General features: G+C 42.9%; 1 protein-coding gene across 9 annotated transcripts in view; it reads right to left on the minus strand.

Annotated features, from left to right (window-relative positions):
- Positions 1-15,049, minus strand: part of CELF1 (CUGBP Elav-like family member 1) — a 79,814-nt gene that overhangs the window by 15,698 nt on the left and 49,067 nt on the right. For 6 of the 9 annotated variants that reach the window (XM_008700983.2, XM_040639087.1, XM_040639089.1 and 3 more), the window contains 10 exons: positions 13,924-14,111; positions 12,273-12,355; positions 11,850-11,898; positions 8,811-8,945; positions 8,185-8,264; positions 7,694-7,855; positions 4,916-4,991; positions 3,319-3,447; positions 2,868-2,978; positions 1,944-2,129 (listed from right to left, as the gene is read on the minus strand). In XM_008700983.2, the coding sequence (XP_008699205.1) occupies positions 1,944-2,129; positions 2,868-2,978; positions 3,319-3,447; positions 4,916-4,991; positions 7,694-7,855; positions 8,185-8,264; positions 8,811-8,945; positions 11,850-11,898; positions 12,273-12,355; positions 13,924-14,111 (1,199 nt within the window). The remainder of the gene's footprint in view (positions 1-1,943; positions 2,130-2,867; positions 2,979-3,318; positions 3,448-4,915; positions 4,992-7,693; positions 7,856-8,184; positions 8,265-8,810; positions 8,946-11,849; positions 11,899-12,272; positions 12,356-13,923; positions 14,112-15,049) is intronic. The other 3 variants (XM_040639086.1, XM_008700984.2, XM_008700985.2) reach the window with 3 other exon arrangements.

Consider the following 15,049-nt stretch of genomic DNA (forward strand, 5'->3'; position numbering starts at 1 on the left):
CCCCCCCCCCCCCCCGCCCCCACCACTGTTTCTCATTTCCACCTGTGTTAAAACTGTCTGTATCCCGGGGCACCTGGTGGCTTAGTCAGTTAAGCAGTCAACTCTTGATTTCAGCTCAGGTCATGATCTCAGGATCCTGGGATTGAGCTCCGCAATGAGCTTTGCAGGGAGTCTGGTTAAGGATTCCCTCCCTCTGCCCTTCCTTCTGCTCTGCCTCTCTCCCCCTCGCTCTCAAATAAATAAATCTTAAAAAACAAAAAACAGAACCTGTCTGTGTCCTAACAAACAGATTCATTTGGAGAACTAAAGATTCTCCAAATACAAACCAGGAAACTGAAGAGCAATCACTGAAACAGACTCCTTCCCACTGAGGGTATCAGAATTCAACCTTGTGGGAGGAGTGAGTGCGGGGACAATAAAGTAGGCAGACTCTTGTGTGGTGCAATAAAACCGGAGACTAAAGGCTTGTACAGAAACACAGAAAAAGAGGTAGAAAGAGACTACTAACAAAACAGGTTTCAAAACTGTGCTAGAAACTACTGGGACAGCAAAGAGACTGGCAGTTGCAAGGCAGGAGGTGGGGGTAGGGAATGACTACAAAGGGACATGAGGGAATTTCCGGGGGTGATGGAAACATTCTCTACCTGTGAACGTGGTTACATGACTGTATGCGTTCATTAAAGCTCACAGAGCTATATAGTCCCAAAAGGGTGAATTTTACCATTATGTAAACTGCACCTCAATAAAAAGAAATTACATTTTAAAAAGTGCCTATGATTAACACTGAGCTCAAAAATAGAATATGCTTTCCTTTTCTAACCACTTATGCTCAATGACTTTCTAACCAAAGCAGCCTTATTACAATTAAAGTCCAGCCATTTTCCAGCCACCCAGCCTCCCTGCTGTTGCCAAACATATGACAGAACAGTGCTGCCTCAGGGCCTTTGCACCTGGTGTTCCTCTGCCCCCATTACTCTCCCTCCTCTAGATATATGCATCGCTTCCTTACTTCCTCCGGACTCTGCTTAAATGTCAAATTAGAGACCTCTGACCATTCTAAACAAAATGCTGTGCCTCCGGCATACTCCATCCCTCTTTCCCATTCATCAGTCTTTGGAGCACTATGTGGAACATCTGATGCTTTTCCTGCTTTATTGTCTGTCTCCTCAGTTCGTTCAGCTCCCCCACTACCGCATCCTAGGGCACAGAAGCGTCTTGATTCAGAGCAGGTGACGACGCACTACACCAGGAATCCTCGTTGCCATGGCAAGAGAGGATACATGTCTTTCCCCCACATTAGTGCTTAAGCCGTGCAGCTTCTGGCTACAGAAATCCAGTCAACTACGAGAACAGAGGTGTCAACAGGACTCTGTATTCATACAAACCACTGTCAGGCCTCCGTCTGCCTAGAAAGTCGCTCCTGAATTTAGTATCATTTATGTCAAAGCAAACACTTCCCAATTCACCAATACATGAGCCGTAACTCTTTCTGTCCCGACACCTTCAGTGTGTCCTCAATTAGGAAAAACAGAGATTAGAAAATGAGGAAAATGCCAAACAAGAAGGCTTAAAAGGGACACCCAGACAGAAAATATCCTCTGACAGATTTGTAATCCACAAAGATGACTTCCTAACAACAACAAAAAAGACTATGAAATGCTGTCACACAGTAAGGTCAGTATGTTTCTTCATCTAAACCTGCAGCCTCATCACAGGAGGGCAAACATAGGTTCTGATCTGAGCCACATCCAGAGAACGTTCCAAAAGCAGAGTACAGTTTACAGAGCTTATCAGTCTACCTTTGACACTGCCAAAGGGAATCGCTCTGACTGCTTGAATGGTCCTCCTGGCCTTTGCCCTGCCTTCATCTCTGTGGCGGGTAGTGTAATCTCCCCCCCACCCCCGGCCTCCACCCCGAACTGCAGTCTCCCTTCTCTACTCACCTTCCTTCTGGCTTCCTGCAGCACCGATACTCTGCTGTGTCAACAGGTTCTGGTTGTACAGAGTGGGGAGTGCTGCAGCAGCGTACTGCTGGATTCCCGAGTAGGCCTGCGTCAGGGCCTCCATGGTGCTCCCGGTGCCGTTGGAAAGGCCACTGCTCCCCAGGCCACCATTTAATGCAGCCATCCCTTGGTGGTGGGGAAGAGCAGGGTTAACACACTGCAAAGACTCCAGTGGCACCAAAAAGAAACTCCAAAGTTCTCCCTTTTCTTCCTCTCTCTCTCCCTCTCTCTCAGCTCCGCCCTGAGGAGGACCACCAATCTGACTGGTCAGATCTTAGGACACTCCCCAGGCCGCATCCCTCATGGGAACATGAAAAAATGCCACACCCACGTGTGGCTCTCCCCATTCTCTTTTCTCAAGCCCTGCGAGAAGTGATACCACTTACACATGACCTGCTCCATTCTCTCTTTGACTTTTCTGCCACCTTCCCACACAAGAGTTGGAATGCGGCAAGATAAGCATCCCAGGTCCGGGTGCTAAAGGGAGTGTGTGTTCTAGGACAAGATGGGGGTAAACCCTATCGTCAAAACAGCAGCGAATATTTATTTGAATACATTCTCCGTGCCTGACGCTGTACTAAGCCATGTGCTCAGCACTTTACCTATGTTCTCATTTACTTAACAACCCTCAAAGTGTTCTTTTCCCACTTCGCAGATGAGAAAATGACCTTAGAAAGGTGGTATTACGTTACAGCTAGTTAAGGGGCAGAGGTGGGATTTAACTCAGGTCTGACTTGAAATCTTGTGATTATTTCTAATTTTACCAGGCCACCCTGTTCGTTCTAATGGTGACCTACCAGGATTGTTTAAAATGTGCTACCTGCACAACGAATGGCCTGATGACATCCAGGGGCTGTCCCTCACCTGCCAAAGAGCTGACATTGAGGCCCGCCGTTGCTCCAGCTAATGTCTGCAGGGCTCCAAGGGAGGCGATGGGGTTGACAGAGCTGCTGCTGCTAGAGCTCGGTGAGGACCCTGTGATCAGAAACCTGGGTGTTAAACTCGAGCCAACACTTACTTCGCGCGTCAACGAGAACCAAAGCACAAGACTGATACTAAAGTATTCTCTTCATAAAGAGGTTTTCAGTTACTGATTTCAATAACTGTCACAACAGGACATAAAGTCAAATGACAGCTGTAACAAACTAAAAATTACGAGATTACTTTTAAGTCAGAAAATGACATGTGAAAATTAATTGTTCATAGTCTGACCCCTTTGGAAATAGATGTTAACTACTCTCCAGAATGATAGACCCCTCTCTGGGGATTCTGCCCAAGGCACACAAGGGCATGTTAGTTCCAGCGGCACACTTACCTGAACTGGTGAGTACGCTGAGGGGACTGCTGGATGTAGTGAGAGCATTGGTACCACTTGGTGTGTTCTGAGCTGCACTAGCTGCAGCGGCTAGAGCAGCCAAATTCTGTAACTGCATTGCATTTAACCCTGCAATATCCAAAGCAAGAGATCAGCCAGCACATAAGGGTTCCTTGTATCCGTTCCAGCAATGACAGCACACACTGGTGAAGGCTGGTCCCAAAGAGGAACTATTCTAGATAAGCCTTACAAGCAACACTACAAAGCTCTAAAAAGACTCAGGTATCACTCAACGCATTAAGAACCTTGACATCATTTCTTCCAGAGAAGACATATCCAATCCAGTAGCATGCCACCCCAAGTGAATATTCATAACAGGGACTGGTAATCAGGAAACCAAGAGAGGGTAAGGTCTGTGGTCTACCACAAAGCCAGGTGTCCAAGAGAACAAACGACAAAACTTGTGGCACAAAATGGAACTGCATCTAAGCCCCTCACTCATACTTTATAGGGGATTTGCTCTTTCCGATGGAGGTGGACAGACAGAAAATGCAGCAGGATCCAGGTGGCCAAGGGGGTAATGACACAGGAGGATGCACGTGAGGAAAGCAACAGGAGAAAGACTAAAGAAAAACCACCACTTGAAGAGCAGATTATTCATCAGAAGGAGAAGAGAAAAACACCGAGGGAAAAAAACCTCCAAGCAACAGTTAAAAGGAGCAAGAAATCTGAACTGCACTGACACTGTGTTGCAGACCATTTACTAGATGATATAAAAGCACACGGCTGGTGGTGGTTGGGGGGAAGAGTTAGCAAGAATAAAAACTAAACTACAACACAGATTTACAATCTAGCAAATTTCCAAAAACAGAGCAAACTCCAAGTCCCTGAGACAAAGTGAACCACTATCAGGATTTCTCAAACAGCAAAACGCAGTCCACCTAAGACTACCCCTTTCTCAACTGCACTTGCAGAGCCTTAGTCCATTGCAGAAGGGGCAGGGGGCTCTGGAAATGCTTCACTCCCCACCTCCACTAACTTGTCTGACAGCCCCACCTTCAAGTTTGTCTGTGGAGCCCCAGTTTGTCATAACTCAGGTATCTGTCAATTAAGTTTTCCGTGCACGTTAATAGCAACAAGGGTAACTCATCTAAGAAATAACATGTATAAGACACAGAGGTAAACTGTTTGGTTCTAGCAGTTTCTGGGTAAGCCATTTGCATGGATGCCTTCTTAGGCTTCAAAGAGTCACTGGAAGTCACTTTATTAGGGAAAACAAGAGTTCCTGCAATTTTCTCCTTATCAGAATGGCCTCAGATAGTCGTGCTAACAGCTCTTCTCCACCTTCCTCCTCAACAGAGACTTAAAGGGGTGGGGAGCATCAGGCAACCCCAGAGCAATCTTGTATCAGCAACTAGAAGAGCCACCTTCCAGAGACAAGGCAGGTGAGTCCTGGGATGTTCATCTTACGTTAGGTTTATGTAATGAGCGGGAAAACATCTGTTTTCCGTACAAACGGTGCAAAACTCTCAGACTGTTGTTAGCTGGGTCTGGTGGCCTGCTTGCCGCTGCTCCTCCACAGCAGCGAAACACTTACCTCCCATTGGGTGGAGGCTGCTCAGGGTGTTGAGGTTCCCAGAGGAGGCAGTCTGCTGAAGGAGCTGCAAATAAAGCTAGACATTACACCAAAAAACAGAACAAGAGTGAGAGTGAGGGCTGGTTCTGCATCTGGGATAACTCTACAGCACAGCAAAGCGAGAGTGCAGAGGCCCCCAGAGAGAAGAGAGTTGAAGACAAGAACCCAAGCCAACACAACAGAAACATGAGGCTGCTGACAGCACAGGACAGTACGACACAGCTAAAGCCCTGGCCCAGAAGACAGCTACATTCACTGAGTACTGAGCCAGGCTCAAGTCCCTGGGCAACAGAAGGCAGCACAGCAGAGGACAGGAGGAGAGCAGAGAACTAAGCTCAACTCAAGCAGCTATGCAATCCACTGCAATGAGCGTCCGCACATGGATGACCGCCACTTCTAGTTCCTCTCTCCCAAGTTCTCCTTAGTCTGGGCCACACATCTTATTTTGCAGATTGTTTCCATCTATATACCCAATTTCTACTTCACACAACTATTTTAAATATCAACTGTAACCATTTCAGGGTATTTCTTGGAGTCATTCTTTGCTGGTCACAATGGACCCATGACTAATCAGTCTTTCCACGCTCTCCAAACATCCACCCAGCCCCATTTATCTCCTCCCCCGCAAATTGGTCTCCACTGCTGCAGATGACCAAATGATTGACACAGACTGACAGATCAGTCCAGTGTATAGTCTCTCTCAATCGTTGTCCCCTAACAAATAAAACAAGAGGGCCTGTCCATGAGCTTACAGATCTTCGGGACCTTATTCTCTATCTTAACATACAGCAACCTTTGTCTAACGAACCTGCTGAAAACCTTTGCTCCATTCAAAGCCAATCACTTTTCCTATGGACAACTGATACTCTTGTTTCTGGATCCTTTATTCAACCTGTTGCTCATTCCCATAAACACCTGACCTGGTTCCTCTGTCAACATAAACCCCTTTAGTCCACACAGGTTTCAGGAGGCCCACAAACCTCTGATATAGAATGAAGAAAATGTGCACGCACATAATTTTTATCAACCTCTCAGAGGGGTCCACACCCCACAAAAATTAAGAACCACTGCTCTAGTCCAAAAGAGATCAGGTTCAAAGTCCTCCTATTCCAGAAAGAACCTCCTAATTAATGATAATATACCATTTATACACCCACGTCTTTATTTTTATCTGAAATACCTTGGGCAATGTGCTCCGTTCCAACTGGTGGACTGTGCATACTGTACTTGGCACCTTCATCCTCCCTAAGTGCGAACAGCTCTGAGAGCAGGGATCATGTCTAACTAAAACAGACCAGAGCTCTCAACAAGTACCATCATGCACTGCTGGATACAGCAATGGCAATAAAAACGGGAGTCTTCTCTAAAAAGAGCTTCAAAACTCTCTAAGAAAAGCAAATGCATATCATGGAAATCATTTTCAACATATTATCATTTTGGCAAAAGACTAAAATAAAATCTCTCCGAATTTTCTGAACTTAAAAGCAACGTTCTAGCACTAAGAAACAATTTAATCTGTTGAGATATACGAACCATCTACATTTTTTTAAATGGTGTGTGATGATCTTTTTTTAAGATTTTATTTGAGAGAGAATGAGAGAGAGAGAGCATGAGAGGGGGAAGGGTCAGAGGGAAAAGCATACTCCCCGCTGAGCAGGGTGCCCAATGCAGGACTCAGTCCTGGGACTCCAGCATCATGACCTGAGCCAAAGGCAGACACTTAACCAACTGAGCCACCCAGGCACCCTCCCATCTACACTTTTTGAGACTTCAGAGAAATACTAGCTGGAAAACTGGGATTTCTTCTAATGTTTTAGAAATGTGAAGACCATATCTGGCATCAAATTAGCCAAAACTCAGTATTGAGGGACAGAAATCATTGCCTTTCTTCTGTTTCTGTATGGAATAATGTTTTAAAGGATAAGGAGTGAAAGACTATAATTACCCTTCTGTGTATATTTTTGGGACTGTCCATACAAATCTAAGGTTTCACCACTGATTTTCCTTCAGTGATAGCTTCACAGATGAGATAGTTTTAAGTGTGTTGTGCTGTCTATTTTTCTAAGGGTTAAAGCAGTGATGATCCCTTGTAACATATATTATAGATCTAGTAAATCTAAATAACAAACCGGAGCCTTTGGACTACATGACTCAAACTCAACAAAAGAGAGCTCAAATTAAAGGATCTATCTATTTACAATGCAGTAAACTCAAATATACACCTGTAATACTCATTCAATAATGTCCATGTCAACATCTTGACCTCTCAGTCAGTGGAAAGAAACATTTATTATACTCTTCAGGGAAGACCCAAATAAGTATTTTAAAGATGCCCTCTACATCTGGGAGAAAGAACTACAGAGAAAGATATTTGGTAGTTAAGATTCCCTCAAGATTTTCTTTTCAAAAAACTAAAGGGACAGGGATGTATATATGAGATATTGCTAAATCTTTATATTAGGGAATCAGGATTTCACTTTAATAGTAGTGGAAGTCTCAAGCTATAACCCAAGATGTGTGATGCGAAAAGAGAGAGAGAGAAAGAGAGAGAGAAAGAAAGAGAGATGGTGACACGGATATACTAACATAACTTAAAGAATATTGCACTGCCTGAAGTTTCATGAAAAAATTGGACATGTTAAAGTCGTAAATGCCATTGTATCTATTAGCTAGGGACAGCACAAGAAGAAACAGCTGGGAGCTTGCACAGTCTGCACAAAGCAAACCACAAAGACTCACTGCTAAATACTGGGGTCCAAGAGTATTTAGACCAGCAAGGTTTCCCCACACAGATGCTGCGCTGATTTGCTGCATCTGCTGCTGGAGCTGCTGGGCCATTCTCTTCTGTTCTTTGTCCTTCTGCGTATCAGCAAATTTTACCACCATGGGAGATGAGCAACCCTATGAAAACACCAAAGCCAAAGGGTCAAATTCCTCCTTCCATGTGAAGGAAAAAAATCCTCCTTTGTAGCGACACACAGGATGCATTCTAATTTCATTCACTGCCAAATGACTCTCTTCCTGATAGACACAAGTGGCGAAAGACAAATTTAAAAGGGCTACTTCTAATATGTTAATTTCAAAGAGAACATCATTTTTTAACTTTAAGATGTTTAGCCTGCTTGACCTTTAGGGCAATCAGATGCTGTACATGCTGCAGAACTTTGATGGCCAACTGTCCTAGTACTCTCAGGCTAAGCAACTTTCCCTCTCATTCATCTGCTCCCTACCTCCATGGTCTGTGCTTGGTGCATTGCCTTGATAGCCGTCTGTGCCATGGCTCTTGTTGTAAAAGTCACAAATGCACAACCTGGTAAGAGAAGTGTCAATAACTCATTCATTCATTTGCTTATTAATTAGCTGACAGACATTTACTGAGCACCTACTATGTGCCAAGTACTATGCTAACAATACAGTTATGGTTCCTGCCTTCAGGGGGTTTAAGATCTAGTGGAGGAGACAGATACATCACAACAGTGTTAAGTGCTTTCATGAAAAACCAGGGAAGCACAATAGGAAAGAAAGTACTTGATGAAGGGATAAAGGAGGAATCACAATGCTCTAGTTCCTCTTGAGAGGAAAGTGTTCCATTTTGGCATTAAGGACCTCTCCAAGCACAAAAATAGACAATTTTAACCCATGAAACTGAAGTGCAGAATGTAGACTCCTTAGGGGGTTGGGACAATTCTAATGGAATCAATTGCTAGGAGGAGCCGTGATGGGACCTAGATTTCAACACCAAGCCCAACCTCTCCATCATGACAAGGCCATGTTGGCTAGGGATCACTGGTTTCCACTGGTCCAACTAAAAGAGACTCCAAATTTAAGTCTCTTTAAAAGCTAAAAATGCACCCACCTCGGCTCAGGCCATCAGGTCCCCGTAATATCCGGCATTCTTCAATCTGTCCAAATGAAGAGAACATGACTCGGATGTCATTTTCAGTGCACTTCTTGGAAATCATACCAATGAACAGTTTCCTGTCTTCCACTGCTAAGAGAGTAAAACACAAAAGGCTTGAACATTACTACTACAAGAGGCAGTGCAGCGCAGACTCTGGAGTCAGACTGTCTATGTTTGAATCCTGGCTCTACGCCTCTATACCATATTACTTGGATTCTAAGATAAACATTTTTTTCATCATTTAGCACCTCCTCTTATAAGCAGTTGTACCTTACAACTAAAATTGGAAGCATTTAGATGACATACAGCAGTTTTGTGATCTTGTGAAAGTTACTTAACCATCCCATGACTGTCACCTCTGATTAACAGGGATAACCGTGTTTATCTCAAAGGTAGCTGTAGGTATCAAATGCAAAGCACTCAGCATCTTGCACTTAGTGAAGTTTGTTCTTACTAGCAGTACTAGTGTACCAAAGGACAAGTTTTCACACGTAACTGATGTGACAAGAGAAACAAAACACACCTTTCAGTGAGTTTAACTGTCACTTTCCTTTTCTGATTATTCTCCTGAGGACGAAGTTCTCCTTCTTAACTTGTCCATCCCCCCACCCCCATTTCTGTCCATAAGAAATTATATTGATCAAAGACATCCCAGTTTACTCGAAAATATTCTTACACTGTTTACCTGTCAACTCCATTTATCTCATTATTTACCATATTTAAAGAAAAAAAATTTTTTCTTTTTTTAAGATTTTACTGAGGGGCACCTGGGTGGCTCAGTCGGTGAAGCGTCTGCCTTCAACTCAGGTCATGATCCCAGGGTCCTGGGATCAAGCCCCACATCGGGCTCCCTGCTCAGCGCACAGTCTGCTTCTCCCTCTCCTCCTGTCCCTCCCCCCGTTCATGCTGTTTCTTTCTCTCCCCCCCAACATATTAGAATCTTTAAAAAGATTTTATTTATTTGAGAGAGAGAGAGGGAGAGCACAAGCAAGCACAGAGGGACAGTGAAAGGGAGAAGCAGACGCCCCAGTGAGCAAGGAGTCAGACGCGGGGCTCGATCCCAGAATCCTGAGATCATGACCTGAGCAGAAGGCAGACGCTTAACGAGCTGAGCCATCCAGGTGCCCCGAAAAAAAAAAATTTAGATGACAGATTACTTAGTGCACTAGACTACTATTTATATCATACTCAAAATGGCTTAGACTTGAAACCATAAAACCGAAAAGACCTAAAACCACAGAACTCCTAAAAACATAGGTAGTAAAGCTCCTTAATATGGATCTTACAGATGATTTTTGGATCTGACTACAAAAACAAAGACATCAAAAGCAAAAAAACAAGTGGGCTACCTCAAACTAAAAAGCTTGTACAAAGAAAACCACCAACAAAATGCAAAAGCAACCTACTGAATAGGAGAAAATATTTGTAAATCGTGTATCTGATTTGCAGGTTAATATCTAAAATATATAAAGAAGTCATGTAACTCAACAGCAAATGAAACAAAACACCTGGTTAAAAAATAGGCAGATGATCTGAACATATTCTTCCAAAGACATACAGATGGCTATCACGCGTATGAAAAGATGCTCAACATCACTAATTAGCAGGGAAATGGAAATCAAAACCACAATGAGGTTATCACCTCACACCTGTCAGAATGGCTATAATAAAAAAGACAAGAAATAACAAGAGTTGGTGAGAATGTGAAGAGAGCCCTTGTGTACTACTGGTGGGAATATAAAATGGTTGCAGCCACTGTAAAAAATAATACAGAGGTTCCTCAAAAAATTAAAGAGAGAGCTAACCATATGATCCAGCAATTCCACTTCTGGGTATTTATCTGAAGAAAATGAGAACACTAACTCCAAAAGCTGCACACCCAAGGCGCTGGCTGGCTGAGTCAGTGGAGCATGCAACTCTCAATCTTGGGGTTGTGAGTTCGAGTCCCACATTGGACATAGAGATTTACATAAAAATAAAATCGTAAAAAAAAAAAAGCTGCACACACATGTTCACTGCAGCTTTATTTTCAACAGCCAAGAGATGGAAACCACCTAAGTGTCTACTGACAGATGAATGGATAAAGAAGATGTGAGGTACACACATACACACACCCCAGATATTATTCAACCATAAAAAAGAATGGAATCTTGCCATTTGTGACAACAGAGATGGACGCTGAGGGCATTATGCTAAGCAAAGTAAGTCACATAGAGAAAGATACTATATGATCTCACTTGTATGTAAAACCTTAAAAAAAAAAGAAAAGAAAAGAAAAGAAAAGAGAAGAGGAGAAAAGAAAAGAAAAAGAAACAAACACCACCCCCCACACACAAATTCACAGACGTACAGAACAGGACTGGTGGTTGCCAGAGGTCAGGCATAAGGGAGTGGACAAAAAGGACGAAAAGGATCAAAAGGTGCAAACTTCCCATTATAAAATAATTTAGCACGGTGACTACAGTTAATAGTACTATACTGCATATTTAAAAGTTGCTTAGAAAGTAGATCTTAAAAATTCTCATCAAAAGAAAAACATTTTTAGGGGCGCCTGGGTGGCACAGCGGTTAAGCGTCTGCCTTCAGCTCAGGGCGTGATCCCGGCATTATGGGATCGAGCCCCACATCAGGCTCTTCTGCTATGAGCCTGCTTCTTCCTCTCCCGCTCCCCCTGCTTGTGTTCCCTCTCTCGCTGGCTGTCTCTAGCTCTGTCAAATAAATAAATAAAATCTTTAAAAAAAAAAAAAAAAGAAAAGAAAAACATTTTAGAACTTTGTACGGTGACAGATACTAGGGTGATCATTTCTAATATATACAAGTACTGACTCATGATGTTGCACACCTGAGACAAATTTAATATTTTGTCATTTAGATGTCAGTTAAAAACAACACAAAAACAAACGATTGCTTAAAGCAAATACAATCCAGATGCCATCAGAACGAACAGTAAACTAGAAGAAACCTTGTAAGGGGAGGGTTTCACACACTTGCTTACCATTGTTCTTCTCACTGTCGGCAGGTTTCATCTGTATAGGATGATGCATCTGAAAAGGAAAACATGTATTTTATCACGGGACACACTGAAAGCATTCAGAAATATAAGTGAGGACTCTAAAGGAAATACTGAAACTAGAGCCTTAAGAGTACTCTCTGACCTTATGTCTGCCTCATGATCATTTCTTCCCAAAATATCAAAATAGACAGAATGTGCATCAAGAAGGCAAAATTCTCTTGGCTAAGAAAGAATAAACCACTTTCAGCCTACCTTCTCTGAAATGTTCCCTTTTGTCCTGCTTTATCAATCCCTGTGGCAGTCACCTTTTCCCCCAAATCGACTTCAGGGTGTGCCTGACATGTGTAAGTATGTTCCATATGTCAAAACCACCACAGTTCCACTTACTAGTAGGAGCTTTCTTACCCCTGGGAGGACCTTCATGTTGTGAAGAGCATTCTGCGCTTCTAATGCAGCTTTGCGGGTGTAAAACGTAACAAAACAGCACCCTGCAATAAACAAAAGTTCACCAAATCAAACCAGTCCTTTGAAAGCAGATAATTCCTAGAGGACTCCCGCCTCCATGGACATACTGGAACTTCAAAGAGAAGGCTAGGTTTATTAAAATTAGCAACCCCCCTCCCGAGAGAGAGAGAGAGAGAGAGAGAGAGAGAGAGAAAAGGAGGCGAGACAATGAGAGAGAGAAAAGCAGAAAAAAAACCTTACTTTACTTTCTATGCATTTGCTTTATTGTTATAGTCTCTGAGTTCTACTAAAATTCTTTAGCTGCTCCTCTAAACTTCTCTAGGAAAGATGACTTCCCTTACAAATGTCATGGTACCATGCCATTCAACCCACCCTAGCTGGAGAACCAGTTGGTGTGCTGGGCAAGACACTCCGGAAACAAACAAAAGAGAGGGGCCCTGCACTCTTGCAGCTTGTAGTCTACCAGGAACTCATTCTTTCTCAGAATAAATCACTCCTTACATTGTAGCGAATTTCTACCATATGCCTCAAACATAATTACCTCTTATTAAATTATAAAATGACTAAAGAGCAAGAAACTCTTAATATCTTTTTTGGACCCTCGGTTTTCATCAAATATAATTAAGCTTCTAACAGCACATGGCCCTGACTGAAGAGATCTGCAGATTTTGTGCTTTGTATCTTTATTAGGGAAATGAGGGGAGAAGTGTGTCTTGCAAATATGGGCTCCTAGTCCCATGAGATACAATATTGATTCCTTTCAAACTCACTGCAATTAAGATTCTAAATCACTGCATGTTACACCACCAGTCATTTTCAGAAACTATACTACTTTATATTTTTGGTTAACTATGCCACAAAAAGAAAATAATTTCTCTGCTTCTGGATCCTCTGTTATTAAGCTGGCTTCAAACATAACAATCCTACTTGCTCACATCCGCACTGGAAAACAGCTTCCACAGAAAATTATTCTGAAACAGGTTATTTGGAAAAGAATATTGTATGTGCGCGTACAGGGCAAAGCTAATGGCATTGCTTCCATAAAGCTTCTACTCTGGTAGGTGTTTCTGGAAGTAGCTCAGCCTTTCTTCCATTCATCTTGTAGGCTACAACAAACAGGTTACCTACAAAACAGGTCCCTCCTGGTTGCTAAGCCATCCTGCAAGGCCTCTGTAACACTGACAGACATCACCGGTGCTGTGTGGACAGTGTTTTTCTTTCAGCTTAGTTTAGCCAAAATACCACAGAAAACCTTATGTGGTTGGTTGATTTCAACTCTGTCATTCCATTCCCAAGATCAAGAGACACTCACATTTAAAAAAAAAAGAGAGAGACACACACACACACTCACGAGTCTGTCTCTTGAATTTAGAGCTCTCACAAAGGACCGCCTACGATCCAATTTACAAATTATCCTCATGATGTCACCTTAACTTTTTATTTTTATGCCATTAAATGTGTTTGGACTGGAAGATGTAACTACTATAAAAGGACATATTTCCTCCCTTTAGAATGTGACCAGAGGAGCATTCTGGCAATGAGAAACAGCAAGCACATGGCAGAAATTACCTATAAAACGCAAAGCCCTTACCTTTGCTCTGAGGAGGGTTTTGGCTCCTATCCCTTAGGACATTGATTTCGTAGACAGCACCATACTGTTCAAAGAGTTCCCTCAAATCCTTCTCAGACCAGGTCCTCGGAACCTGGCCCACAAACATCTTGATAGCATCAAGATCCGGTTGATCTGGGTGGTCCAGGGTGCCGTTCATTTTCTTTGAGCTGCATGAAACAAAATACAGCTTCTATTATGTATTCATGGTGCTCTCCAGTGGGATGTTTCTTTCCTTTAAACATTTCAACTACATCCTGAAATAGTAGGGGGAAGAGTCTACTTCTCTTTACTACTGCCATTCAATATACCAGAGTTTCCTGGTCCTCCCCTTCACCCATAGCCATGACTTTCATTAGATCCCAAACTGAAGTCACATTCTGATTAGGACATCCTGGGTTTTAACCAAGGAACCAAGCATCATTCATTCCTTGTCTAGCATAAGAATTCTCAGAAGATGGGGCACCTGGGTGGCACAGCGGTTAAGCGTCTGCCTTCGGCTCAGGGCGTGATCCCAGCGTTATGGGATCGAGCCCCACATCAGGCTCTTGCGCTATGAGCCTGCTTCTTCCTCTCCCACTCCCCCTGCTTCTGTTCTCTCTCTCACCGGCTGTCTCTATCTCTGTCAAATAAATAAATAAAATCTTAAAAAAAAAAAAAAAAGAATTCTCAGAAGAACTTAAGAGGAGGTAAAGTTTCTAATGCAAGTTTTCAAGCACAGTTAACAAAGCTTTTGAAAATGTACATAAAAATCACAAGGGACTATTGTTTATGGATAAAGATTCAGGACTCCCAATGTATACAATGACAAAGTTTTCTTTCAGTAGATGGTAGAACAGAAGACCTTGATTTCCAAGGCCTGAGCTAAGAGTGAAGCAATGTCGACCTGGGGCTCCTGGCTGGCTCAGTTAGTAGAGCATATGACTCTTGATCTCAGGGTTGTGAGTTTGAGCCCCACTTTGGTGGAGGGGAGGGTGGGAAGAGGGAAGAAGGCAAAAAAAGCTTTGCTTTTAAACTGTCACAATCCTATCACATCAAACTTGTAATGCTCCTACTTAATATCTTCATTTTTACCCCTCCCACTGCCAAGAATCTAGGGAGATTCCTT

This window comes from Ursus maritimus, unplaced genomic scaffold (assembly GCF_017311325.1).
Source record: "Ursus maritimus isolate PB19 unplaced genomic scaffold, ASM1731132v1 scaffold_23, whole genome shotgun sequence".
Classification (NCBI taxonomy): Eukaryota; Metazoa; Chordata; class Mammalia; order Carnivora; family Ursidae; genus Ursus; species Ursus maritimus.